Source organism: Cupressus sempervirens, chromosome 10 (genome assembly GCF_028749045.1).
Source record: "Cupressus sempervirens isolate cs-2001-9-10 chromosome 10, ASM2874904v1, whole genome shotgun sequence".
Lineage (NCBI taxonomy): Eukaryota > Viridiplantae > Streptophyta > Pinopsida > Cupressales > Cupressaceae > Cupressus > Cupressus sempervirens.
Window position 1 is genome coordinate 383,830,840 of NC_143127.1, and position 26,715 is coordinate 383,857,554.

A 26,715-nucleotide genomic window follows, 5' to 3' on the forward strand; every position below is an offset into this window, starting at 1 on the left:
GCAAAAGAAAACATGTCTAATTTGGATGCGTGGGGAATAGTAAAATCAAGATTGATTCTGATAAGGGTGAGGCCATTGTGAATCAGCCAAAACCCGCATCTATTTGGAAGAACAGGAGTGTTGTTGAATGAAGCTGCCCAATATGTGTGAAAGTTTGACAAATATTTCCACTATGTTGCTGCTCCTGTTCATGTTATTAAAGAAGCTGGAAATTGTTTTCATGGGGATATATAACAGTCACATATATTTCAAGATCTCAAATTTAAAATTATTTATGCACTCATGCATGCTTTACCCAAACTTCAACAGCCTTTTGAGGCTGAAACTGAAGTGAGTGATTATGCTATGGTGATTGTTTTGTTGCAAGGAAGAAGACCAGTGCTCTATCATCTAGAGTTGTTCACAGAGGCTGTCCTAAACTATAGTATATATGACAGAGATTTGTATTCCTGCTTATACATACATGCATACAGCCTTATAAGATTGAAACTTGAAACTGATGGAAGTGATTATGTTATGGGAGTTGTTGAGTTGCAAGGAAGAATACCAGTTTCGCATCATTCAGAGTTATTCAAATAGGCCATCCTAAACTATAGCACATATGATGGAGTTATATTCTTTCATACAAACACATACATATGTATAGAGCAACAAACATACATATACACACATACATACAAAAATCTAAAGTATCATGAAGGAATAGGATCCCTTGCCCATTAAACTAACTTATCAAAAGATAAAAACATTTGCACACTTCATGTGTATGTATGCATGTATGTATATTAGTACAATTTAGATTAAAGTGTAACTAATTTGTATAGAAGTCTGACTGCATAAATGGCACTAGTGACTCTAATACTCAGATAATGGCTTCTAAAATTTGTCCTTGGCCCTATTTTATGATCTCTTAGTGGTCTGCTCCATGTCCCGCCACTCTTTGAGGAAGTTTTCAGCATTTTTCCCAAATGAAGGTACTGCCATCCCTTCTCCGACTGGTGTTGATTACTCCTTCCGAGTTTCCACATGGTCCTTTGTCTCCATTTCGAAGGGAGTTGGTGAAGGAGGAGGTATCATTTCAAAATTGTCCAACAAACTATCTGCCTCTACCAACATCGGTGTTTCCTCATCTTGTGCTACTGACGTACCTATACTTGTTTTCTCCATGGACTTCTTGCCCTGTGCCACCTTCTTGCAAGTAGATTAAACCATCAACACAATTGACTGAGCCACCTCGATACCATCTAGTGTCGCCAATCTAAAACTCTGTGAAGCTTTCCTATGGCCCCGAAGATCTATCATCTTAGTGTTAGGCAACTAGCTTGAAGAAACAAAGTTCGTTGGAAAGAAAATGTGTTTAGCCCTCCATTGGAGAAGTAGTTTTCCACCTCCATGCATCTCATCTTCTGTGACCGCCTGCTCATTATGAACTCCTTTTGCAGCCTTCCTATTCCCTTTCGTACCCACACTAGCAATCTCCATACCAATCTCTACTAAACCAGTAGGCGTACAAACTTCTCCAGAATGGGCAACAATACAACGTCCTTTCTGCACTCCTTCCTCCACTATACGAACTCCTTCCTCGTAGTACGAGCAACCATACGGCCTTCGTTGTGCACCCCCTCTTCCACCACACAACCTCCCAATTCCACCATATGACTTCCTTCCTCCAAGCTCTCCTATGTACTATCTAACAACGTAGTATGGGTATCTCCAGTTGACCCCCCGTCTGGACTTTTACAAATTTTGGAGTTGCATTTGGTAATGGTCCTCCATCCAGCAATAAGAATGTAACTTCCCCAAGTGTGCCCTTGAGATGGCTCAACCGAAATTACTCATTCTCTAATGCATCTAAAGACGAAACTCTTGTAGTGGTCTCTTCTTCATCCGAACAATTATCTTCTCCATCTATGGTTTGTGTTTGGACAAATATGTCAAGTAGTGCTATTTGCCTTAGTTTCTTTTTCCAAGGCTCTCCCCCTCTAGGCCCCATTCCAAAGACATCAAGATGAAACCAATCTGCTATGGCTGGCTTATAGGGTTCCACTTGGCTTGCTGGTATCAACGTCCTCATATGCTCTCATGCAACCTGTGTTCAATCTGCTTCCAAGAACAATGCTTTGGCATGATGGGGCATGTAGAAAGGTTTATGTTTCAACTGCGAAAATTCCCTCGACCTTTCTAAGAGGACTTGCTCCCAATAGTAAATCCCTCCCATATTTGGTCCATTTGCTATGAGTAGCATCCAGATGGCAATACCTGAGGTGTGGCTTACAACAATAAGTTTGCTTTTCACTAGGTCTATAATGCACCTCCAGTCATCATTGGCAATGAATATTTTCTTCAAGCCGCAGCTTTTATTCTTACTCAGAATGTTGTCCCATTCCTGTTCTAAAAGATCATCTCCGCACATCAAGCAAAGCCATTTCTCCTTTTCTTTTGTTGTCGTTTTTGTTGCATTGTACCCCTTGTTGAGAACCCCAAATACTTTATTTATCTCCTTTGCAGAATATGAGATAGTGAAGGTTTTCTGGAAATATTGAATTATAGACTTATGCCCCTTCTTGTCGTATCAAGCAACCATGGTTCGTAACACCAGATCAAATTCTTTTAAGTCAAAAATAGGCATAAATATTATTTTATCTACCATTGCTTCCTATAATGCCTTTTTGAGTACATGTTTCTCCTCGACATTCTCTCACCATGTCTAACACTCACTCCTTGCTACACTTTCAAATGTAAAACAGTCTGCATTTTTCCCTTTGTCCTTCATTGCAGCCATTTTTCTCACTTGTAAAGCCTTGTTTTTCCTCAAATCAATAATGGTGACTGCTTGGCTTGCCAATGCTAGTCTTCACCAATTTATGGTATTGAGCAAGTCTCCAAATGGCCTTATTTCATTTTGGTCTCCAACAATTTTGTTCCTCCACGTGGCTCTATTGGATTTGTTCCTAGAATGGTGTCTTTTTACTAATATGTTGCCCATACCTCCCAAGAACATCTTTTTGCATCGTACCCAACACTTGCCTTCACATGCACACCTTAACTGTGTCTTGCACTCTGCTAATTTGTACTTTTGTTGATCATACGCAGGACAAATCATACCTTGGTATGGCTCACACAGTAGCCCATACTCGTACCCCTTGACTATGTTGTATTCTTGGTAGGGTAGGTGGTCCTGTTTTCTTTACTCGTCTTGATCCACGTACAAAACTTCCTCCAGCTCTTTGAATTCGTACACAACCAACCTGCCTTGGTTTTCTTGTGCCAACTTGTCTTCTTCGTAAGCCGGCCCAACTTGGCCTTCTTTGTATGCCCACTCCCTTTTCCTCGACCTTCACTTCATACAACAACTAGATGTGTGTTGTGTATGCCTTAAGTCTTCCTTACGTGGCATTTATCCTTGTTACTCGTGTGTGGCTTGGTCCGTACTATATCCTTCTTGCTCGTACGTGGCTTGGCCCGTGCGCCATATTCCTTAGTTGTACTTGTACATGGCCTGATTCGTACATCTATGGTTACTCTTCCTCCACCCCACACTCTTCTTTGGCCTAACTTGTACGTGGCTTCAACTCCCACACCTATCCAAACTCCAGACCTTTCTCCTTGGTGTATTGTAAATTCTCCCATTTGGAAGTTGCTCCTCCAATTCGTATAAAAGGCAACTCCACCATTAGGGTCATATTCACTTTTTTATCTTATTATTGCTTTTTGTTCAATCCTCCCTTCCTTTATTTCCTCCCTAATGCTTCTTTCTTTAATGCCTATTGAGTAAATAGAAAATACCCTATCCCTTACTTTATAAGGTTTCAACTTAGACCCATTGAAGAGGTCCTTTAGTGGATTATCCTCCAAAGTAGGCAATTTTATTGCTCCATTTTCCTTTACTTCTAGTATCTTGTATGGCCCTAGCCATCATATCTTGAACTTGCCTAGCTCTATTTCACTCTTGCCATTGTACTTGAGTACTAGCTGCCCTGGTCTAAAATTCATCCTCTTCAAATGCTTATCATGCCAAAAATTTTGTCTCCTCTGTGTCACTTCAGTTGCCCATTTGGCTAGTGTGTTTCTTTCATCCAGTTTTATTAAAGCATTGCGTCTTTCCCTTAAACTTTTCACATATCCTAACCTTTGTTCAACTTTTAGTCATAGGCTAGGTATTGCATAACCCATTGCCATTACTACCTCCTGCCCGTACATTAAGTGAAAGGAGGTTTTCCCAGTGGTAGCCTTCTAGGTAGTCCTGTATGCATATAGAACAATTAGAAGCCTTTCCTCCCAATCTCGTTTTTCAACTCCACAAGTTTTGTACAAAATTGTCACCAAAATTTTGTTTGTAGCCTCCACTTGACCATAGGCTCTAGGGTAGTACAAGCTTGAAAAAGAATGGAAAATCTTGTACTCACTTGTCATTGTTCTAATTGCATGTCTAAAAAAGTGTACCCCTCTATCGCTTGTTAACTGCAACAGTACGCCAAATCATGTCACTATCTGTTCATAGACAAATCTAACTGTACTTAGTGTTGTATCATTAGGGAGAGCTCTTGCCTCCATCCATTTTGTTAAGTACACTGGTGCCACTACTACATACCTACATCTATAGTTACTATTGGTAGGCAAGGGGCCCGCAAAGTCCAAACCCCAATGCCCAAATAGTGCAAGGGAAATAGTGGCATGAAGTCTCTTTTGAGTGGTTTCCCTGCCATCCCCGGGCATTTGCATGAAGTATAGGCCACTAGAGTCCTGCTAAGAGTAGCTTCCGAGCTGTAGAATTCGGTCCCACATGCCCTCCTACCAAGCCTTCATGGGACTCCTTGAGGACCCCAAGGATCTCTTCCTCCATCACACATCTCCTCAACACCTTCTTTGACCCCATCTTATACAGTAACACATTAATCAGCTGGAATATCCTCTTCAATACAATCTTCCTCCTTTCATCCCGTGGCATCTCCCTTAGAAAGATAGTCAAAGATAGATATTGGCCAACACCTTCATGCCATAGTGGAATTACAACAATTTGAAACAGATGAGCATTAAGAAAATCTTCATTTACTCCATTCCCCACTAGTTCTCCTGACTTTATTCTAGATAGTTGATCTACAAACACGACTTTTCCCTGGGCGGACTATATTTTAAAGGTAAATTCTTGGAGAAGGGTTAGCCACCTACTTACTCTTCCTTAGATAATAGGTTTGTTAACCAGATAGATTAGAGCTTGATGGTCTACAAAAAAAATGAAAGGAGTGGCTAATAAGTAATCTCTAAACTATTGAACTCCACAGACCATACCTAGTGCTTCTCCCTCCATGGTACTGTAATTACATTCCGCTTTTGAGAGTAACCTGCTAGCAAAGTACACCAATTGGTCTAGTCCCTCCTTCCCCGTTTGTGCCAGAGTGGCGCCTATCGCATAGTTAGATGCATCCACATAGACATGAAATTCCTTGTTCTAGTTAGGATATATGAGGATTCCAACTCCTATCAATCTCCTCTTCAATTCTTGGAATGCCTCCTCTTGGTGCTTTGCCCAAGCAAATTTCTCCCCCCTTTATAAATCTCCTACACTATCCCATGTGCCCTACGAATGACTTGACACCAACCACATATGTGGCAACCTCCATGTCAACAATAACTTTAATCGTGTTAGGGTTCATCTTCAACCCTTCTTCATACACTATATGTCCAAGGAGCCTACCTTCGGGAACCATGAGTCAACATTTCTTTGGGTTTGATACCAGCCTAGCCCTTCTGCATCCTTCCATGCATTCTCTTATAACCTTTGGGTGTTTCTCCTTTCCACTCCAAATAGACTAGTCATCCAGGAAGGCCTTAAAATTGCCTATTGACATCCCATCAAATATGTGAAAAGTAACTCTTTGAAATGTGGCCAGTGCATTACAAAACTCAAATGGCATCCTTTTGTAGGCATATACACCATCTTCCACTACAAAGGTGGTTTTCAGCTTGTCCTTGGTAATGCTGATTTGGTTGTACCCTAAAAAACCTATCCATAAAGGAGTACATCTTATGTCCGGCCACCTCTTCTAGGATACTATCCATGAATGGAATGGGAACGGGATCTTTTATGGTTACTACATTCAGGTACCTGAAGTCTACGCAAATCCAAAATTTATTTCCATCCTTTTTCAAGGATATAACTATGAGTGACACCCACTCGCTTGTCTGTACTTTGAATATTATGCCTGCTTCCACCATCTTCATGATCTCCTCCTGCACTCTAGCAGCATAATTCTTATTCATACGATAAGGTCTCCTTTGTACTAGTCTTGCTCCCAATACTAAGGGTATTCAATGGATGCACCGTTCTGGGGGCACACCTTTTAAGTCCTTGTACGTCCAAGCAAACACATCTTTACACTCAAGACATATTCTAAATGTCATTGCTTTCAAAACAAGATCCTAGTCATCTCCTATAAAAATCTCCTTAGGCTGGTCCTTTTCGCCTATATTCGACTTCTCGAGCTTAGCCTCCTCGTACTCTATTTGTTTCTCCTTATGGAATGCGCTTGTTGTGGTATCATCGATTGAAGTTGTACCTTATCTATGTTCCTCGTAACACCTTGGATAACCATCCTCAATTTCCATCCTCGAAATCTGTAACATATTACACTCTAGTTGCAACACTTCATAATCCCCCATTTTCCAGTGAAACAGGCCGGTGAGGGAACTCATTTCATCTTCTTAACGTTCTCCTAACCTTACAATGCCTTCTTCATTTGGTTCAATTCCATTGCCATACTCACCCTCATCTTTTGAATCAAAGGCAATCTCTTGACTTACAAATTGGTTCCTTAGGTCAATTGTGTATTTTCGACCATCAACTTCAATAGAAAGGGTTTTTTTTTTTTTTTTAGTTGTGATTAGCCTTTGCTAAGATTAATAATCCTCTCCCCAATAATGCATCATACAACTTCTCAAGGGCGATTACTACAAAATGGAGGAAGAACTAATGAGTCCCAATCACCACTTTTTGCCCCATTAAAGTTCCAATAGGCTTGATCCCATGTTGATTCGCTCCTACTAACCAGAAAGTGGGTGGCCACAGGGTTGGGTTCCCAAGAGCCTTCCAAGTTTCTTCAAGGAGGACATTAAAACCCAAGCCTCCATCTACGATAGTATTGGTCAATTTGCACCCCATAATCTCCATCTCCACCACTGCCAGTGTTCTTCCCATTCCTATGGTAAGTATAAAGATATTATTGTTTCACATTTTCTCTTCTTCCTTCAATGGTTCTTCCTTAGTATTGTTTCCATGTGCCATTACCACCCTTAATTGCGGTAGGGTCTCCAACAGATCCCCAATCTTTACCAATACAGTTGTCTAGAGGACTTGCTTCATGATGTTAGTTTGTAAGATAGACGTAGTGGAGGAGGTTTCAGGAGTACTTAGCTTCCTTTCCTTATCCATCATCTCTTGGATCTCCCTCCTAGCTTCATCCAACCTCTCCTTTTCCATACTTATATCCAGATTTGTGAGTTTTTTGGCCTGCATCTGAGTGATAGCTAAGACCTCTTATGGTTCTGCCACCTCTAGCATGTTCATACTCTTTTGCTTGGGGCAATTGGCATCCTCGTGATTGCCAAGCCAACACCATTCGCAGAGCATCCCTCCACTTTGTCCTCCAGTCTGACAATCACGGACAAAGTGCCCCCACTTATTGCATCTCCTACATTGTATCATGGATCGTTCACTAGAGTCATATTGAATTCAGTTCCCTGGTGTGTTATTGTTGTTGTTGTTGTTGCTACCCCTTTTGTTATTCCGGTACCCTCCAAGTGATACTTTTGTGCTTGTGTTGCATGGAGGACTAGAGGGAGGTGTGGATGGTTCTCTTTGAGTGTAAAATACTTGGGCATTGTGTGCTTTCAAATTGTAGGGACAATCCTAGATGGAATACCCCATTACCTAACATATGTCGCAAAATGCCTTCCTGGGGCAAATGTTCTTCTGTGTCCCTCCTTTCCACACTCTCTACACCATAGTTCTTTTCCTTCCCGTTTTTCCTCCTTGCTTCCTATTATTTCCTTCATCATCCTCATCACATCTTTCCGCAATTGTTGTATGGTTTTAGATTCACCCCCACTTTCTAAGAAACTCTTGCTTTTGCTTCCATGCCTACTTCCTTTAGAAGTCTTGCTTTCACTCTCTATATCCATCATGTGTGTAGATGCCTTAGCAAATGATGGTAGCGGGAGAATTTTCATTTACCTTCATAGGGACGGAGTTAACCCTTCAGTAAACCACCTTTTCTTTAGCCCATCTATGGATTTATTATCTAATTTCCCTATCAACTCCTTGAGTCTCCTACTATATGCTCTTACGGATTCATTTTTTTTCTTATCTTGTGTTATATATCTCCGTTACAATCTCATCATCATCCCGTAAGAGTTGAAATTCCTCCTCAAAGGCAGTACATAGATCCCTTCGTGTGGCCTTCTTCCCGGCCTCTAAGTTTGTGTACTAATCAATAGTCATTCCCCATAGAGTGGCAGGAAATGCCTTTAGCCATTCATTCGTGTCATTTTCCCCATGTCCTGTGAACCTTAGGAGTTTTTGTTTTTCTGTAACCATCCTTTTTCCTCCCGCCGAGGCTATTTTCCCTCTTGCCGAGACTGTTTTCCCTCTTGTCAGGATTGTATTCCCTCCTATTGGTATTGTTTTCCCTCCTGTTGAGACTGTGTTCCCTCTTGCCGATAGGGTTTCTTGGGTGCTTGTTTTTGAGACTTCTCCTCCTCACCCTAGTTCCTCCTCTCCGTGACTAGAGCTTTATTCATGATTATAACAATATCCCTACGTGTCGGGGTTTCAGGATCCGTCCACTCTTCTTTCCTTCCTCGACCTTTTGAGATTGTCAAATTGACAATACGTTTTATTGTATTTTCAATTAGATTCTCTTCCTCTTGATTTCGCTCCTAGGATTGATAAATTAAGTTCTCTCAAGTGGTGATGTCTTTCTTCCTGTTCCCTATTCCGTAGGAGTTGCCGTAAGGCAATTTCCCCCTCAACTTCTTCTCGAACTCATGTTGGGTCCTTGTTTGGAAGTACGGGCATGAATTATTTTATTGTCTGCTTGTCCTCCTTGGATTTTATATCTCTTGAGTTTCCCGTGTACTTCTTTTAGTGAATTGTTGGAGCACTTGTTACCTTCTTCACTCTCTTTGTGCTTTGGTTCTTTCTTCTTCCATGCGTACCAAGTTTCTTGCCAGCAACCGAGGAATTTGTCCAACAAGGTTGTACATTGTTGGTGGCACCAAAAGTTTGTCCATATCGTGCTCTCTAGAACCGCTCTCTCTCAGGCTTCCCTTTGCACGTACTAGTCGACAGAGACTTCCTAAGCTACCACAAAATCTTGTGTTACCTGGTCCTTCCTTGTGATTTCCTCCTCTTCTCTGTCACTGTTTGTTACTTGTATTCGTGGAAGGAATGGTCTACCCATTACTCCATTCTATCTAATATATGTCCTCCAAGATCAAACTTAGGCAACGGCGCCAAAATGTAGAATGGACATCAGCCAATATAACATACATTCAAATGTACAAGAATCAAACGAACATTTAATACAATTATCATGCGTACCAATGTCCGTGAGGGAAACCATGTATCTTTTATTGATTGCCAAAATCAACAAGTACATCATTCATATTCCAAAGATCTTAAATAGAGGTCAGTTGGTTAGGGAGACCAACCAACACATCCCCTTGCTAACACCTACCCAACCCGAAACTATCTTTAATTATAACATTTTGTTAGGCCCTACACTTTGCATGCACTAATAGACATGTTCACATTCAATCCAATCCAATCCCATATTCAAAACAGAACCTTCAATTAGCAAAGATGTAGGAATCCAACCATTAGATTTGGAAACAAATTTGATCTCAAGCAAAATAAAAATATTGTGTCCCTTCAATCACAAAACTAGATATCCATATCCATCCTTTGCATGTATCTACCATGGTCAAATGGAAGAGCGATGAAAAAAAAAACAATAGAAAGACAGGACATGATGCAATTTAATAAACTATGCTCCATTATGTTTTCTTCTATGCAGATCACATCCAATCTGCCAGTTATTCGACTTTAATGCACACTGTACATGGATTGGCAAGGATTATACAGGCTGGATTCTTTTTAATCTCTCTTTTACACAGGAAACTCATTCCTTCGTCAGCATTTTTGTCCTTTTATGGACTTCGACTCTCTCTTTCACAAATCAAATGCCCCATTTCTTCTATGGCCACATTCAAATAATGATTGGGCAGCAACGTTATTTGCACAGACCAATGTGCAATTTCCCACACACTATCTTATATCACATCAAGTATTCAGAACTTCATAGAGTAGTAACGAAGATTGCTTTTTGAAAGCATGGACACTAACTTGGAAGTTTACACCATGATTACAATGTAGAGCAAAAAACTGACACTACATTCAACTACACAATGATTCACAAATAAATAATATGCAAACAATATTTGGCGGAATCCCATATGCACTCATTGATTGCCTTTTCCCATCTATTGGTGTGAATAGGGATATTACCAAACTGGTATCTTTTAGGTCCCTTTCACATCTTATCACTTAAGATTACTTAGGAAAATATTGAAATCCTTCAGGAAATCTCAAGTTGTAATGTGATCAGATCTTATTGCTGATAATCATCTTGGATTGATTTTTAATTGCCAATCAGTCACTACCATAGGATTTTCCAAGTAAGCGTTGGGTATTGTGGTTTTGGGTTTGCAATGACCTTATTCAAATGCCATGATTCTCAAATACTTTATAATTAAGCTGGCACGGAAGTTTCTAGATCACTCCCAACAGGGCTGGCTCCTACAATTGTTGCTTTCAAGCCAGTTTGAGAGCATGTTATTGCTCCTCTGTACTGGCTACAGAAGGCAGAGGAGTTGAGGTGAGGAGCTGATTAGCGTTCATGGCTGTTGGTATGCACATGGTGTGTTGGAGCAGCTGCAAACCTTGTAGTGAGAAGTTTAAGTGCTATAGGCCCACCATCTAGATATGCTTGCCTAACGGTAACTCATAGAAAAGTTCAACAAAAAGTTACCAATGATCATACTATTCCGGGGTACTATGGAAAATCTATGCATCTAGCTAAGTAGAGAGCAGAAACAATCCATGAGCTTCACATCAATTCATTGATACCTGATAGCTAGGTCAGTGAGCTCTTCTAATCCAATGCCAATGGGGGAAATGATAAACTAAGTGGTGATTTGGCTGCTGGAGTGTATGCTAGTAACTTTTTTGAGCCCCACATCTTTTTACCCTGTTCTTTCTTGTCCCTGTAAAGTAGTTATCTAGTTCATATTGTTTTCCTTGCTCTTGGCTTACACTGCTGAATTTTTAATCTGGTGGTCACCATTTTTTAACTACCTGTGTAATTTTAACCTTATGTTTCTATAAAAATCTGTCCTTGTGTTGGAAGATGCGGTGCTCAAGGAAATGGAGGACAAAAGCAGCAAGTGTAACCAAAGAAAACTTGGCAGAGTTTTATATTATGGTACAGATGCAAAATTTTACAAGAAAAAGTTAACTTCAACATTGCAACTTACAATCCAAGAAATATGTTTCTTCATTTCTTCAACAGCTTTGGGATCCTTCGATTTCTCCAAGATTTTTTGAAGCTTCTGCAAACAAAGAATGACACTTTTAGAACTTCTTTCTCATAATCTGTCTATTCATACCAAATGAAATGCTCAGGAAAAGAATTATGGATTTGATATGTCATCCAAAAGACAGTAGTTGAATGAAGCTTAGCCACCTTCCGTTCCATTGGAAGTTCTTCGTTAAAGATAAAACTATAACGTTTTTTGAACCTGCAATCACAAAAATATTTAAAATACTGTTATGGAACATGATTATCATTTCACCAAAATACATGTAAAGAAGAATAGCAAAATTGTAATTTTTCTAAGCTGAATTTTAGAAGTAAAACAAATGTACTCATCCAACAATATTTTGCAACATTTTATCGTCTTTTATCATTTTGAATGATTTATTCATCATATATATTTATATCATACACCCATGAGCGAAAAGTTCTGTAAACAAACTTTTACAATCTCAAAGGCAAATTGATACTACTAAAATTAGCTTGCAGCTCCCAGTTTGTCATAACAGAGCATCTAATATAAATCAGCTAACCAAAATAAATGATTAAAAAAAATTATATATTTAATATCCCCTACGAATATTAGGCCCAACTTTTTCCCTCAATAAATTTATATTATAATTTCCAGCAAATAACCAGTTATAACCAGCACCATAAATCAATGTATAACCAGCAAACGCTCATTCCAAAAACTCCAGCATTCGTTATTGCATTATACATCAGCAATACAGTAACATGGATAATGACTAATTCCAACCTTAAAACAGAAATATAGTCAGATTGGAAACACTGAATCCAGAATACAATGTAAGCTCAAGTCAGACACCTGAAATGATGTCTCCAATACAATGGGTTTTCATCCACCGTCTCCCGGCTTGTTGGTTTTCATCCTCCAAGCGGCTTAAGCTGAAGCTTCCTAATTTTCTCCAAGATAAAATCTCAAACCAATTCCATATCCAAAGACATATATCCGAATGAATGAGGCTCTCTCCTTTTAATCCTCAAAGTTGTGACTCTTCGACTCCCTTACTGTCTTTTCGTCTTATCCCTCCTTGTCACTTTTAGCCCACTTTATAATATTAAATTGACCACCTATAAAATGTATTTATGCTCTCATAGTCAATTTTAATATTATATGAATATGTCTTTAAATTTCTTAATGTTCCAAAAAGGGGACATTACAATATACTAGACATATGGACCATTTGATTAAAACTTTGCAATGCCATCTTAAACTTTAATGAACCATTTGAGTTGCATTTATCATGAATAAATTAGACCATTTTCTAAGTTGACCTTAATGTAATAGCAAACAATGATTACAATGAGGATAAGTTAGAAACATTTAATAACGATAACGGCACCATTTTTCATTTGGGGATAAGTATGCAGCGGCTCCATTATAAAAACATGAGGTGGAACATTTTGGACATAAGAATCAATTAAGAGGACATGCGTAAGAGAATCTTAATATTATTGATAGCCTATGACAAATGTAAGGGTTTCTCCTATTTTGGGGGGATTCTTATGACAACTTGTGAACTGTAATACCATATAAGAGACTACATTTGGCATGCTGGGATCAGAAGGATTATTACCATAGTATTTTGGAACCTTGTTTTGACCCATAGTAGTGTTTTATGGTAGTATTTTGAGCCCCGTGAGTCTATACATTAAAGGATTGCATTGGAGACAATCTGGAAATGTTTTACAAGTACACAAATGCTGATGTTTTGATGCAAGATTGAGGAAACCTCTATATATTGTAATTTATTTAAAGAGTCATACAAATATGCCCTCCTTTCGTGGTGGAGTTATTTCTTGAAGGGGTTTCTCCACATAATCACCGTGTTCGTGTTCAGTTTTCCACGTTGTTCCCTATATATTGTTATAGCTGATTTTATTTGCATTTGCTAAACACTATTAGACCTGATTTACAGTTGATTTGAAGCTTCTTATATTGTTTTCCACATCTTAATTTCTAACATCTGATATTCGAGCCTGGCCAGTTCTATGCCTTAGATAGTAGAAGTGAGATTTTCTGAGCATTTGTAGGAGTTCTTTTGTTCTATTTTTTGCAAATTTGTGTTAATACCATGGCTGCAACTTCTTCTCACTTGAACATAGAGAAGTTCAATGGAATGGGTAATGAGTAGTGGAAGCAGAAATTGGATCATCCCTTCGAAATACAAGAGCTATGTGTAGTTGTAACAATTAAAGGAAAACATGACGAACATTCTTAATGAAGCCAAGAAGGTGGAGAAAATGGCAGTCATAATATCAAATCATGTCTTTCAAATTATGTTCTCCTTGATTGCGACAAAAAAAATTGTATGCTTTGTGGAATCATAATGGTGAGATCTTCCAAACCCAAAATCTAGTAAACAAACTTTACATCAAACCAACATTGTTCATTTAGTTTTGAGTCAACTAGCCTCTACAAATATATCAGTTGATAACGAGAATAAACGAATAATGATTGTTAGTTCTTTTACCTAGTTCCCTGGTAATCCCCATTCTTGCTATCATTGCCAACCTCAACAATCCACAATGAATGTTCTTGTTGGAAATCTGTTGGCAAAGGAGATAAGGAAAAGGACTATGGAGAGTCAAGGTGATGCTCTTAATGTCAGGGAAAGGCCTAAAGAAAGAGGGTCTCAAGGAGATAGGAATGTGCCTTAGAACAAGTCCAAGGGAAGATCTAAAAATTTAGCTTTAGCACGCCTTGGTTGTCACGAAACAAGGGTGAAAGCACTGCTTATGACAATTTCATGTCAGAAAGGATCCTTTGTGTCAGTCCACCTCAAATGTTGCTTTTACAATTCTTTGATACTCTGCTTTTGTTGAGGATAGAGAAATCACCAGTTGCTTCTTGCAGGTCCATGTGACTGCACTTAAACAAAAGAATGAAAACATATCCAGAAGTAGACTTCCGGCCATCAACAAAACCTTCCCAGCCTGAATCTATGAACCCAACCATTCTAGGATCTTTGTTGCTCCTATACAAAATGCCAGAATTAGGTTTCCCTTTCACATATTGCAATAGCCGTTTTGCTGCAACCCAAAGTTCTGCGTTTTCAGTTGTCATGAAAGGAGAAATTTAACTCACAACATAACTCAAATCAGGTGTAGCGGCTGTCAGGTAGATAAGGTTGCCCACTAGTTGCCCAAAAGTTGACTCATTGATCACCTTTAAGTTTGATTTGGCTAAAATTTTCAGCCCTTTCTCCAAAGGCATCAACAAGGTTTTGCAATATGTCATTTTGACTTGTCTAGAAAATTCATTGCATATTTCCACAGAGAAATAAAAATACAACCACGAACCTACCAAACCTCCATACCCAAGCAATAATGAAGAAGGCCCAAGTCTGCCATATCAAGCCTGACATAAATTGCATTTGATTTGCCAAAGCATAAGTGTCTCAACACCTATTAAGAGAATATCAACCACATAAAGGACGAGAAGAATGATATCATTTCCAATGGTTTTCAGATATAAATTGGGGTCTGAAATACTTCTCTAAAACCCCCCCTCAAACAAATGCTTATCAATCTTTATGTACCATGCCCTAGGTGCCTATTTTAAGCCAAAAAGAGCTTCCATTAGTAATCATACATGAATCTCTTTTCCCACAACATGAACACCCAAAGGCTGCATCATATGCATTTCTTCCTCCAAATCGCCATTAAGGGATGCACTCTTTATGCCTGTTTGATGGACTTTCCAGCCAAACTATGTTGCCATGGCTACAATGAGATGGATAATGCTCATCTTTGTTGTAGGACCAAAGCTCTCCTCATTGTCTATTCCTTCTCTCTATAAGAATCCCATAGCCACCAACCACATTTTGTATTTGTCAAGTGTTCCATCAACTTTGTACTTGACTTTGTAAACCCATTTACAGCTAACGAGTGTCTTCCTTGGTGGAAGATCAAAAAGGACCCAAGTATTATTTTGCAGAAGGCTTTGATATTCAAATTCCATTTCCATTAGGCTTACTTGATGCCTCTAGAATAACCCGAGGGCTCATAAACAGTTTGAATGTTAGTTATAAGAGAAAAGTTCACTATATCCCACTTTACTATTACTTCTAGATGAGGGACCCTCAACCAAGTCATTATCACAAACATCGGCAATGAGTTTTTCCCAACACTTTGGACAGTGTAGAAACATGTTCATCCAAATCATCATGTTCACCATGGCTTCGTTTGCCTTGTACTATATCATCTATATATTGATCTAAGTTGTTGTGAGGAAAACCATTTGGTACTAGAACTTGCCTATAAGATTTTACAAATTTGTCATCAAAATCCCCACCCCCCTAGGTGAAGCAAAAGAAACCTGAACACCTAGATAGGGAGCCGTCAGAGTCTGATTTTTTAAGATCATTGATGCTAGAAGAGAGCTGAAAAGGCCCACCTTCTTCATCCATTGACTACATCCTATTGAATGTTAGGCAATTAGTGTTCACATCAATTAGCATGTAGGCTTTCTGATTTTCACTATAATCTGTATGCAATAACTTCTAACTTTAGGAGTCAAGTTTGGTTCTCTTGGGATCTGGAATCCAAACGTATGTGGTAGAACCAAAAACCTTAAGGAGGTTGATTCATGGTTTTCTCACAAAAAATGCTTCCTCTGAGGTCTTCTTCTTGACGGCCTATGTCAAAGACTTGTTAAGAAAGCACACTGCAATGTAAATTGTCTCAGCCCAAAACCTCTTTGGAACATTCCTTTTCTCAAACATACAAGAAGCCATTTTTGTAATAGCAGTGTCCTCTCAACTACACTATTATGTTGAGTAGAGAGTCTGATAAATTGATGTTCAATTTCCTATTCAAAACATAAGTTAATGAATTCATTGGAAAAGAATGCACCCGTATTATCTGAACGAAGAGTGGTGATTGGACAACCTAACTCTTTTTAAACCAAGGATTTTAATATCCAAATTCATTAAACACGTCAGATTTTGCCTTGAGGAAAAACACCCAGAATTCCCTAGTGAAATCAACAAATAACTAGCATCAATCGGTTATGCAATATTCATCCTTCCACAAACATCTACATGAGCCAAATTAAGGATCTTTGATGCTCTTCAAGCATGTTGTTCCGAAAATCAAATTTTGTGCTACTTCCATACTTGGCAAGCTCCATACACACCTTTCATCTTTTGCTTAATTTTGAGTAAATCTTCTGCTATATTCTCAAGACCCGACTAAGAGACATAATAGGTAAAACGTAGATGGAAAATTTTAGAGGTAAACTCAGTATTTGTAATTATGAGAAGAGACTCAGGATATTTGATTATTTTACTAATGAATTACTTTACTAATGATTATTATTTGATGACTATATGGGCCCTATGTACATCATGAAGAAGTGACAACTTCCAAATGATTGTCATATCCCCATTTTAAGATAGAATTTTAATAATAATTAGATAATACAATGTTATTAAATAAATAATCATAATAAAGTTAAATTAAAACTAATACTAAAATATTAAAAAAATAAGGAATAATTTTTTAATCTATATTATCAATGAAATAATATTTAGTATTTTAAATAATAATACATAATAATATTACAATGAATACATAAACAAATAAAATTAAATACAAGAGATAATATTGTAGAAAGTGTGTTAACTTTCTAAATAGAATTTAATAATAAACAAGAATAAGTAAATAAATAATATAACATACAATAATGAAAAGTCAAGAGATATTTAACAAATAGACTGACTACTGAAAATTAAGATTTAAAAGGGAGGAGAGTTTATTTTAGAGAGGGAAAAAAGAAGAGAAGATAGGAGTTCAAAAAGGAAAATTGGAAGAGGAAAGTAATATGAAGAAAATAGGGAAGTAACTTTCTAAAAAGGTATCAATAATATTGAAAGAATGTGAATGCTCAAAAGGATCATAATTGTAAATAGTTGTGACAATTCAAAAATATTGTAATATTAAAGTATTGGGACTTTTTCCAAAGGATTTTAGTTATGAAGTGTTGTGACTTATCAAAAGGATTATAACTATGAGGTATTGTGACTTTTCAAAGGATTTGTATTATGAAACATTGTGGCTCTTGCCAAAGAAGAAACAAAAAGGTACATTTTATCCTTTCCTTATAATTAGAAAACGAAGAATTTTAGAAAGTAAATATAGAGTTCAAATAACTAGAAGTTGAAGGGCCGACTAAGGATAGAGCCACATGGACCAATCAAAGAGGAAAGTAACAAAGGTATGTTTGTGAAATATATTTATTTAATTATACTCATGAATTTATTTATATTAATGAATCATACTTGTGGATAATTTATACATATACATATGTATATGTAAAGGTGAGATTCAAAATGTATAACACAAATGACTTAATGGTTAATGGTTTAATATCACGATAGTCCCTTTTTATATTAATAAATAATCTAAATGTTCATTAAAGGTTACTTGATCAATAAAATCTCTTATGGGGAGAAGATTTGATTATAATTTCTATATTGGCAATATTAGAGATGGGTGTAACCTCCCATTTGGCTGACACGATGAAGTAGATGACAAAGTCTCAGTGTCAGTATTAGAGATAGGTATAACTACCCATTTGGTTGACACAATAGAGATGGACATATAGTGTTGGTATCAGAGATGGGTGAAATGCCTATTTGGCCAAACGCTACCTAAAAGGATATGACCTATATAATGTTGGTATGCAAGAAATTTTATTTCCATCTAACCAACATGCCTGAGGAAATATAATGGTAAGAATATTCTGATGGTCTCAACATATGCATATGTAAACTTTAAGGGATACATTCTAGAAAAGACGGTTCAATAACTAAGGGTTAGGAAACCCGATCTAAACACGTCTTTAAGGTTGGGTTAGGATAGAGGGTAGAATAGTAAAATATATTTTATTATTGTATAAATTCTAACATTGGAATTGCAAGTATTATTGTCCTCCCTAGTGGGGACATTACAGATTATCACTTGTATTTGCAGAAGTTATTGAAAGGTGACAATCTTACAATAACTTTAATTTTCTATTATGATGGATATCTTATGATGTCTAAGCAGACCGTGATAGATTATATCTTGCATGGTGGGTTAATTTCCCTAAACAAACCATGAATAATGTTCATGTGTTAAGTATCAATGAGGATACGTGTGCACATAATCTATGGACATTTTTTGAATACTTGGTGACTGTCAGGCATCTTCTTGTTCAAGAAGCCATTACTTGAAATATATCATGCGACTTAATGTTCAGGAGGGCATTACTCAGAGTACTTGGTGAATATCTTGCAATTTGACGTTCAGGAGGCCATTACTCAGAGTACTTGGTGACTATGAGATCATATCTAAATGGAGGATATCTTTTGATCAAAGATATCCTTAAAACTTGTCATTCCTAATATCACGTTGAGGTAATATATATTCTTGTGTTTTTCCTACCTAGCTAAGCAGGAGTGTTAATGCCATTGTAGTTTCAGTCGGATAAAACCATTAAAGATATGTGTGTGTGTGATATATATTTTCAACCCATACAAATACACACACACACATATATATATAATTGATTACTATGCAGTATTTGAAAATGAATTTTATATATTACTTGTTGTATTGTGTATATGTACATGTGTGTGTGTTACACACAATTATAATTCTCAATACCTATATTAAATCAAACTACATTTCATAACTATTTGAATAAAAATCGTTTAAATCAATATGATATCCGCTCAAATAAAATGAGCTGTTTTCTTAAGTGGTCAAGATGAGAAGTGACTTGTTAAAGGACTACTGCTACAATGGGACAAACTTCATTGTGGAAGTCAAGGCCGCAACGAGTCATGACTCCACGATGGAGTCACATCCCATCGTGGCTCTTCAGCCACTATTATATACATGGTAAGAATTCTACAGTGAGCACAATAACAGAACCCATATAAGTTATATCAGTATTCTAAAAGTTCTCATCGTAGTTTTCTGCTATATAAATACTATTCAAGTACTACTCACAATAGCAGTATAATATTATCAACATAAGAACAATATATATATATATATATAAAAGAATTGAGTATAAGAGATAAGATTTCTGCACATATATATATATGTTAAAAAAATCTGACAAACTTAACTCAATCCACCTCTCTCTACATTACACCAATGCATGCTCTTAGGCCCGTTTGGTAGTAGGAATTCGATGGGAATAGGAAAATTTGACTGCTGGAATTTGGAAATTCAGTGTTTGGTTGCAAAAGCGAAAAGTAGAATTGTAATTTATTAATTCTAATTTAAGCCCAAAATGAGCATTGCGGACTTCCCACTCAAAAGGTGGAATAAGAATAACCTATTCCTATTCCATTTTTTTAAAATCAAAATTAATATGTGGCCGAGTCCGCCCGCATGAGCTAAATTTTTGCTGGGATGTGAAGCCATAGTTGAGGCTGCCTATATTTTTTGTGGTCTTGCCTATGAAGTCCTTGTTTATCATGGAAGTAGAACATGAAATCGATCCAACTAAAAATTACACGTCAATGCAATGTGAGTATATACTGTGAGGCTCCTCTGTACATGGAGCTCCGGTTGTCAGTGGTGGACTTTTCCCTGGGGTTACTGGTCTTTCTCGATCATTTGACATTTTGTTGGGTGGAGGCTATAGCAACTAATTTATCACCAACTTTTCGCTGCCTCATGGATGTTGCAAGAATGGGCTACACTCACATAAAAAAAAAAAAAAAAGAGATCATCAAACACACAGCATTGAAAAATGTCCAATAGTCGGTCCCATGGTTGTTGCTTAATAAGGCAAATCAGTGAGTGAAACAAAGGAAAAAAAACCAACATATCGCCCAGCCCTATCACATCTCTTTTTGTCGGTTCGCCGGTTGTTGAATTGACTGGAGATTTCATTTCTTAGAAATGTGAAGTGACGTCATTAACCATTATTGGAGAGTGGAGCTTAATAGGGACAAGAGTACAAGAGAGTGGTAGATATAGGTCTAGAGCTTGAGAGGGGCGATACTGGTAGAAAATGCATCTAAATTCCAATTCCAATTCTTGCAACCAAACATAGAAAATGCATCTTCCCACTCATCTTCCAGGTCAACCAAACAGGTCCAAGTGATATTCCAGAAATTATTTTAAGAATGCACGAATTTCAGAAGTGAGCTTATTCCAGCATAGTTGATTTCCACATTCAACAATTCCTCCAACCAAATGGGCCCTTAAAGAACAATAGCGAATGATTAAGGAATAGGCTAGGAGTGTATTAACTTCTATGTATGATAATTAGATATAAATAGATATATAAAAATAAAATACAGCATCACTACACACACACATATGTACTTATACATATGTATGTTTATTTCTGATTTCATTACTATAAACTGTTAGTACACCACAGTACATAGACTGGACCATATGCCCATCCTATATTCTTAATTGTATTATACAAATTAGTATTGATGTATATGTGTTTGACAGCATGCCAATTTACTGTTACATTTACTTGCTGGTAGAATAAATATGGACTGGTCCTCACCCTGATCTGATAAGTAAATGTAATTGGTAATCCTCATTTGAAGCCCCTTGGACAGGCTGACAGATTTCTTGTAGGAAATAAAAGTCAATTCTTAAAGTCATGTCTTGTGTTTATTCATTAATGATTCCCTTCTTCATTAATCAATTCCTTTTATGTAGATGCTGACGATTGAATTATCATCATATCCCTTCTCAATTAGTTTGCTGTTTATAAGTGCTTATTGTAATCTTAATCAGCACCTTATATAAATGCTGATGGTAATTATCATTGGTTAGGCACTATAGTCAAAGGAAGCTGAGTTGTAACATTCGATGGTGATAAGTATGCTAACTGTATGCCTTCTCTCTAGAAGAAGCTGCCGCTACATGCTCATTCATTACCATGATTACTAACTGTCACAATCGAATCCCATTGCTGACTATATCATCATAGATGGTCCTTGTTCCCATGCAATGTCCCCTTTTTCTGGGACATTATAATTATGTGTTGCCAGCTCACTTCGCCTAGGTTTCAGAGGCGAAAAGGTTCTTTACGGGGTTTAGTTTGAGATTTGGCCTAGCCATTTCCAGTTCCAAACCCATCAGAGCAGTCTTGGCAGGTTGTCCAGATGCTTACTATTTTTAGTAAGTAATCAGAGCGCAGAATTTTCGGTACCTCAGTGCTAGGTTGGAAGCGTCTCGCCGAGAGCTTTCCAATGAGCTATTGCACATGTTTATCAGAGTTCATTTGGTCAGTTATTTTAATGCCTAATGACTATATGGTTTACTGACTAAGTGACTATTAAAGTTCATTTAACTTGTCACTTTAATTTAAAAGGTACTATGTTCAGTTAAGTGACTAAAGGACAAAAAGGTGCTTTATCCCGCATTGCTTAAAAGAGAGTGCATCATGATGGACCCCAAAATTTTAGTCTCCATTTGTGAGATAGGATTGGAGATTGACAAAAGATTGTAAAAACATATTCTGAAATACGCAAAGGAATGACACTCTCAACTCTTTACCGTGTCCTTCTGACTACATACAAAGCTGGAGCAATCAAGCACGCATTAATGCATACTCTAACTGGATATTTCCATGATCAAGTTTTGGACAGCTGATTCTTTTATCATGTAGCTATGCCTATAACAGAAGCACCAGGTTTGAGGATTTATTTGGACAGAGCACTAACACGTGGAGTGCTATATGGCATGCACCACGACAAAGCATATAGGATTAGTACAAAGACAATATCGTGAAGAAAAGACATATACAAGCAGAGTACAAAAGCACAGAGTGAAGCTCATACAAGATATTGAGTCTGAATATATCGTTGAAGGAGAACTCAATTTTTAAATGTCTTAAAATATGCAAGGAGAAGGAATAATATATGCATTTGCTTCAGACTTATAAACAATATACAAGATTCTCCATAATTCTTTCTTATAGAGAACAACACCCCAATCATATGAATTGCAGAGACAACAACTAATTGGTGAGCAAAAGCTACATACACAATGAATTTCCTAAGTCAGAGAAATGGAGGACCTGTTCATTGCGATAAAAGTTTTTCTTGTGTTGAGCATGCACAAGGTCGTATGAAACTGGAAGACACCATCTGTAGAAATTCAAAGCCATCACAGGACCAAATAGATTCTGAACCAGAGTCTCATGCATGTGGAGGCCATCAAGATGAACTCAGAAGGTCTTTGAAAAACAAAGTATTGCATCGTGAGCCTTACCCATATCATTCGTTGCCTCCTAATGATGTCAAAGCGCTTAGAGGATACGAACCATACAAGGGATATTAGCTTCGTGGTTGATAAAAATCAGAGGAGCCGAGTATCGAATTTTAACGTTTTGCAACCCTTTTCTGTTGTCGTGTTCAACCATCATAGCATCGGTATGGAGAATAAGCAGTGCCTGTTGATGATAGGGTTCAATATTGTTGGTAATGCTTCTAGGAGTCTTTTTTTTGAAGACGGCATATGAAGTCATGTTCGGTGCTATCTTTTAAATCAGAATTGCTCCTCTGCGGCAGCAGCATCCTTTGACGGCAGGGAGAGCAGTTGGAAAACGAGTTAGAAAGTAAAAGGGGTGTGAATGCATATGAACTACAATTAAAGGCATAGTTAGGAAAGATTCAATTCGAGCATCCGAAAACATATCAAGGGTCACCGTGGATGTTTGCAAGAAAAAACATATTTTCATTTATCACGAAAATGGTTCTGAGTGATATATTCATATATGAATTGTTTTAACTCTGTATTTTTGTGGTAGGGGGAGCCTTCAGAAGACAACAAAAATGTATGGAGGGAGTCTTCACGCGCAGGAGAATCCGGATGAAAGTTTAAAGGCAAAGTGCATATTTGAGGACGTAGAGGAAATAAAACATTCGAGGTTTCAATGGGAATGAAAGATATCACATCAAATATTATAATGGGAGAAATTTAATTGCCGACTGTGATTAGATAGCCATTTAGTCATATTTAATTATTGAGCAATTTTTATTTATGAAATGCTTAATAAGGCAACCGACATCTTTTCATTATTCATAAATATGTATAAAGGCAAATCAAACAGATCCATCAACCATTCATATTGCTTTTAAAAACAACAACTTTTTATATTCAGAGACATACATGTTATTAAATCTCTTCAAAGGGAGATTCTGAAATTTGAACAAAGCGAGTGGAGATTGAGAATTTTTTAGCATAAACCTTAATATTGTCTGAGATCAAATTGTGTTGAATAGAACATCAACAATCTGAGTGTCTTCAATACAAACTTTCCAACAATAAAATCAGTAAAAGTTTTATTTGTTTTAGAATTAAAATTTATATAATTTGTCCCTTGTGATCATCTTATTATTCATTTGTTTGTAATTCATTATTACAATAAGTGGATCAAATTGTTCGCTCCTATTTAAATCAGATAAATAGAAATATTGCAAATATTATTGTTTTCTTTATTTGTATCTATTTTGTCCATTAAATGGTTAAAACATTATAGACTGATTTAAATAAGTGAAAAAACAAAACAATTTGAGGTATTGTAATAACTAAATCATTTACAAATATTATATAACCAGTATCATAAAGTTGTATGTGAGAAATATATATTTGACTATATTACCCAATTAAAATTTGGCACTGATCATTAATTTGCTCATGATTTTCAATCTATATGCTGGCAACACTTTAACATCTTTCCTTTAAGAGTTTGATCTTATTTGTCGTGGTAATTCATTTTGAAATTTTTTTCCAACAATTCTCAAATCTACTAATGTAATCCAAATTTGAAGAGTAATATTAAACAATTGCAATCCAAAAGCTTTCCTTAAAACCTTGCCACTTGAGGAAGTTGTTTCTGCATTTTATCTATTCGCTATAAAACATCTTGGATCCAAGTTTTGCTGTCCAAGATCAGGTGTACAGGCCTTGGTTTAGCGGAGCCAAAAGCGCAGAGGACTTAAATCAATTTGATTGATCCTATCAAGTTGGCCAAAATCAATTTGATTGATCCTATCAAGTTGGCAAGGCAAGGCTCGTAGGTTTCTAATCAACGATTTTGATAACCAACACATCACATTGGGAAAAGTGATAGAGGTACAACAAGCTCCGCATGGGAAGTCATGAAGAATATGATATTCAAAACAAATATTAATCTGGGAGTTGGAAATAGTTCTTGGTTATTTCTTCTAGGATGCAAACCCTTGAAGAAGCATTTGAAGGTTGGACGCAAACATAGCCTTCTTACAGGTTTCATCTACATTGCCAATCTAACTGTCATTTCTATTTATAAGATTGGATTACTTGAATTGTTGCACGTTATTGTATTGCTGTTGTATAATTTTGTGGTTATTTGTGTTAATTCCTGGTTTATATATGTACTTTCTGAATATTGGTGAAATAAAACAAAGTTTTCTGAGTTTCCTTGTATGCAAATCTACGGGTTACAAGTCGGATTAAGGTTCTGGAATTTATATCAAATATTGGTTTACTGTTCGGATTTAGAGCTACACATATATATCACAGATTTTGGTGAAGTATCTGGAAAGGGATATTACATCCCACTATCACCTATTATTAGTTGCAGTAGTCTCAGTTACTATCTTGAACACGTCTGACTTATCTATTTAAAGTTTAAGTCGTGGGACATCACATTTATCCATATGAATATTTTCTCTGTTTGATCCTAATATTTATAGTTTTGAATAAAGTGCAGCCTCGTATGCTATGGCAGTCCTTTGATAATAGATTTAATTGTGTGCGAGGAAAAGGATGAGAGTAAAACAACTTTCCATCTTTTTCACCCTTCAGTGGCTGCCTGATGTGCTACGGCCTGCCATATTTCCCATCGTCCTAAGATGTAATTAAAAGAGCTTGAAGTCCTCAATTTCCATCATGATTTCTATAATAACATTGTTTGCTTAAAAATCATTGCTCTATGTATTCTGATCACTTTAATTATTAGCTCAAAGTTCCCTTCCACCTAATAATGATGGATGTTCATCATCATTTCTAAAGATGCCTTCCTATTTCTACTAATCCTGGGCTTTTGTAGATCCATCAAAACTCAACTTAATCCAATTCCTAGGAGGTTTCCCATACATATTTCAGCTATGTCAACCTAATCTCTGTAAATCAACTATCATTAATTGATTCTAATTTGCAACCTAATTTATGGTGTTCTAAATGTGTGTTTAAAGTATGTTTCAATGGGATTTGCAGAAATATATTTTAAACTTCAATATGCAAAGAAAAATAACATGTCTATGTTGGTAGTGGGTCAGCATCCCTCACTGGATTCATGAAATGGTTTAACAGCCTCGTGTGTCTTCGATGAGTCTAGTGGTTGTATCGGGCATTAGCAAGTCAATCTTTTGGTGCAACGACAACCCTAGTGGTTAAAAAGTGGAATCAGAGCTTGGTCACACATTCGAATAGTTGCAAGTCGTAGTGAGTACTATTGGGAGGGGATTGTTGGCAATTGGTCAACATCCCTCACTAGATTCACGACATGGTTTAACAGCCTCTTGTGTTTTCTATAAGTCTAGTGGTCGTATCAGACATTAACTGGTTGATTTTTTGGTGCAATAACAAACCTAATGGTTAACAGCCTATTCCTTCCCTGATGTGCCAAATAAATTGTATCTATACTAAGTCTGAATCTGAACTTTATACATCTCACTGCAAAACCAATATAAGTTATTGTTGACATTTTTGTCACCATTTATCCCACTACAAATAACTGATCAGAGACATCTTCATGGGATACATTTTGCAGTTTTCAGCTAGGAACAATTGTGCAGTTTTCGGCATTCTTGGGTGCACAAAAACATTGTGTAGTTTCGTGCATTGGAGGAGCTGCATTGAATGAATTAACTTATCGAATGAATATTTTTCTGCTCATTCGACATTTGCAGGTCGAAACAATGGTGCATTTTCGTGCCCACATAAGATCACAGGATAGTTTAAAGAAAGGAGCTTTTAGGTTGCGATCTTGAGCTACAGTGCATTTTCGAGCATCGAA

At 37.0% G+C, this 26,715-nt stretch overlaps 1 protein-coding gene across 3 annotated transcripts in view; it reads right to left on the reverse strand.

The window, feature by feature from the left end:
* LOC149534275 (rRNA biogenesis RRP36-like protein) overlaps positions 1-26,715 on the reverse strand; it is a 148,839-nt gene that overhangs the window by 21,338 nt on the left and 100,786 nt on the right. For all 3 annotated transcript variants that reach the window (XM_089807413.1, XM_089807411.1, XM_089807412.1), the window contains 2 exons: positions 11,802-11,856; positions 11,593-11,667 (listed from right to left, as the gene is read on the reverse strand). In XM_089807413.1, coding sequence (XP_089663539.1) covers positions 11,593-11,667; positions 11,802-11,856 — 130 coding nt within the window. The remainder of the gene's footprint in view (positions 1-11,592; positions 11,668-11,801; positions 11,857-26,715) is intronic.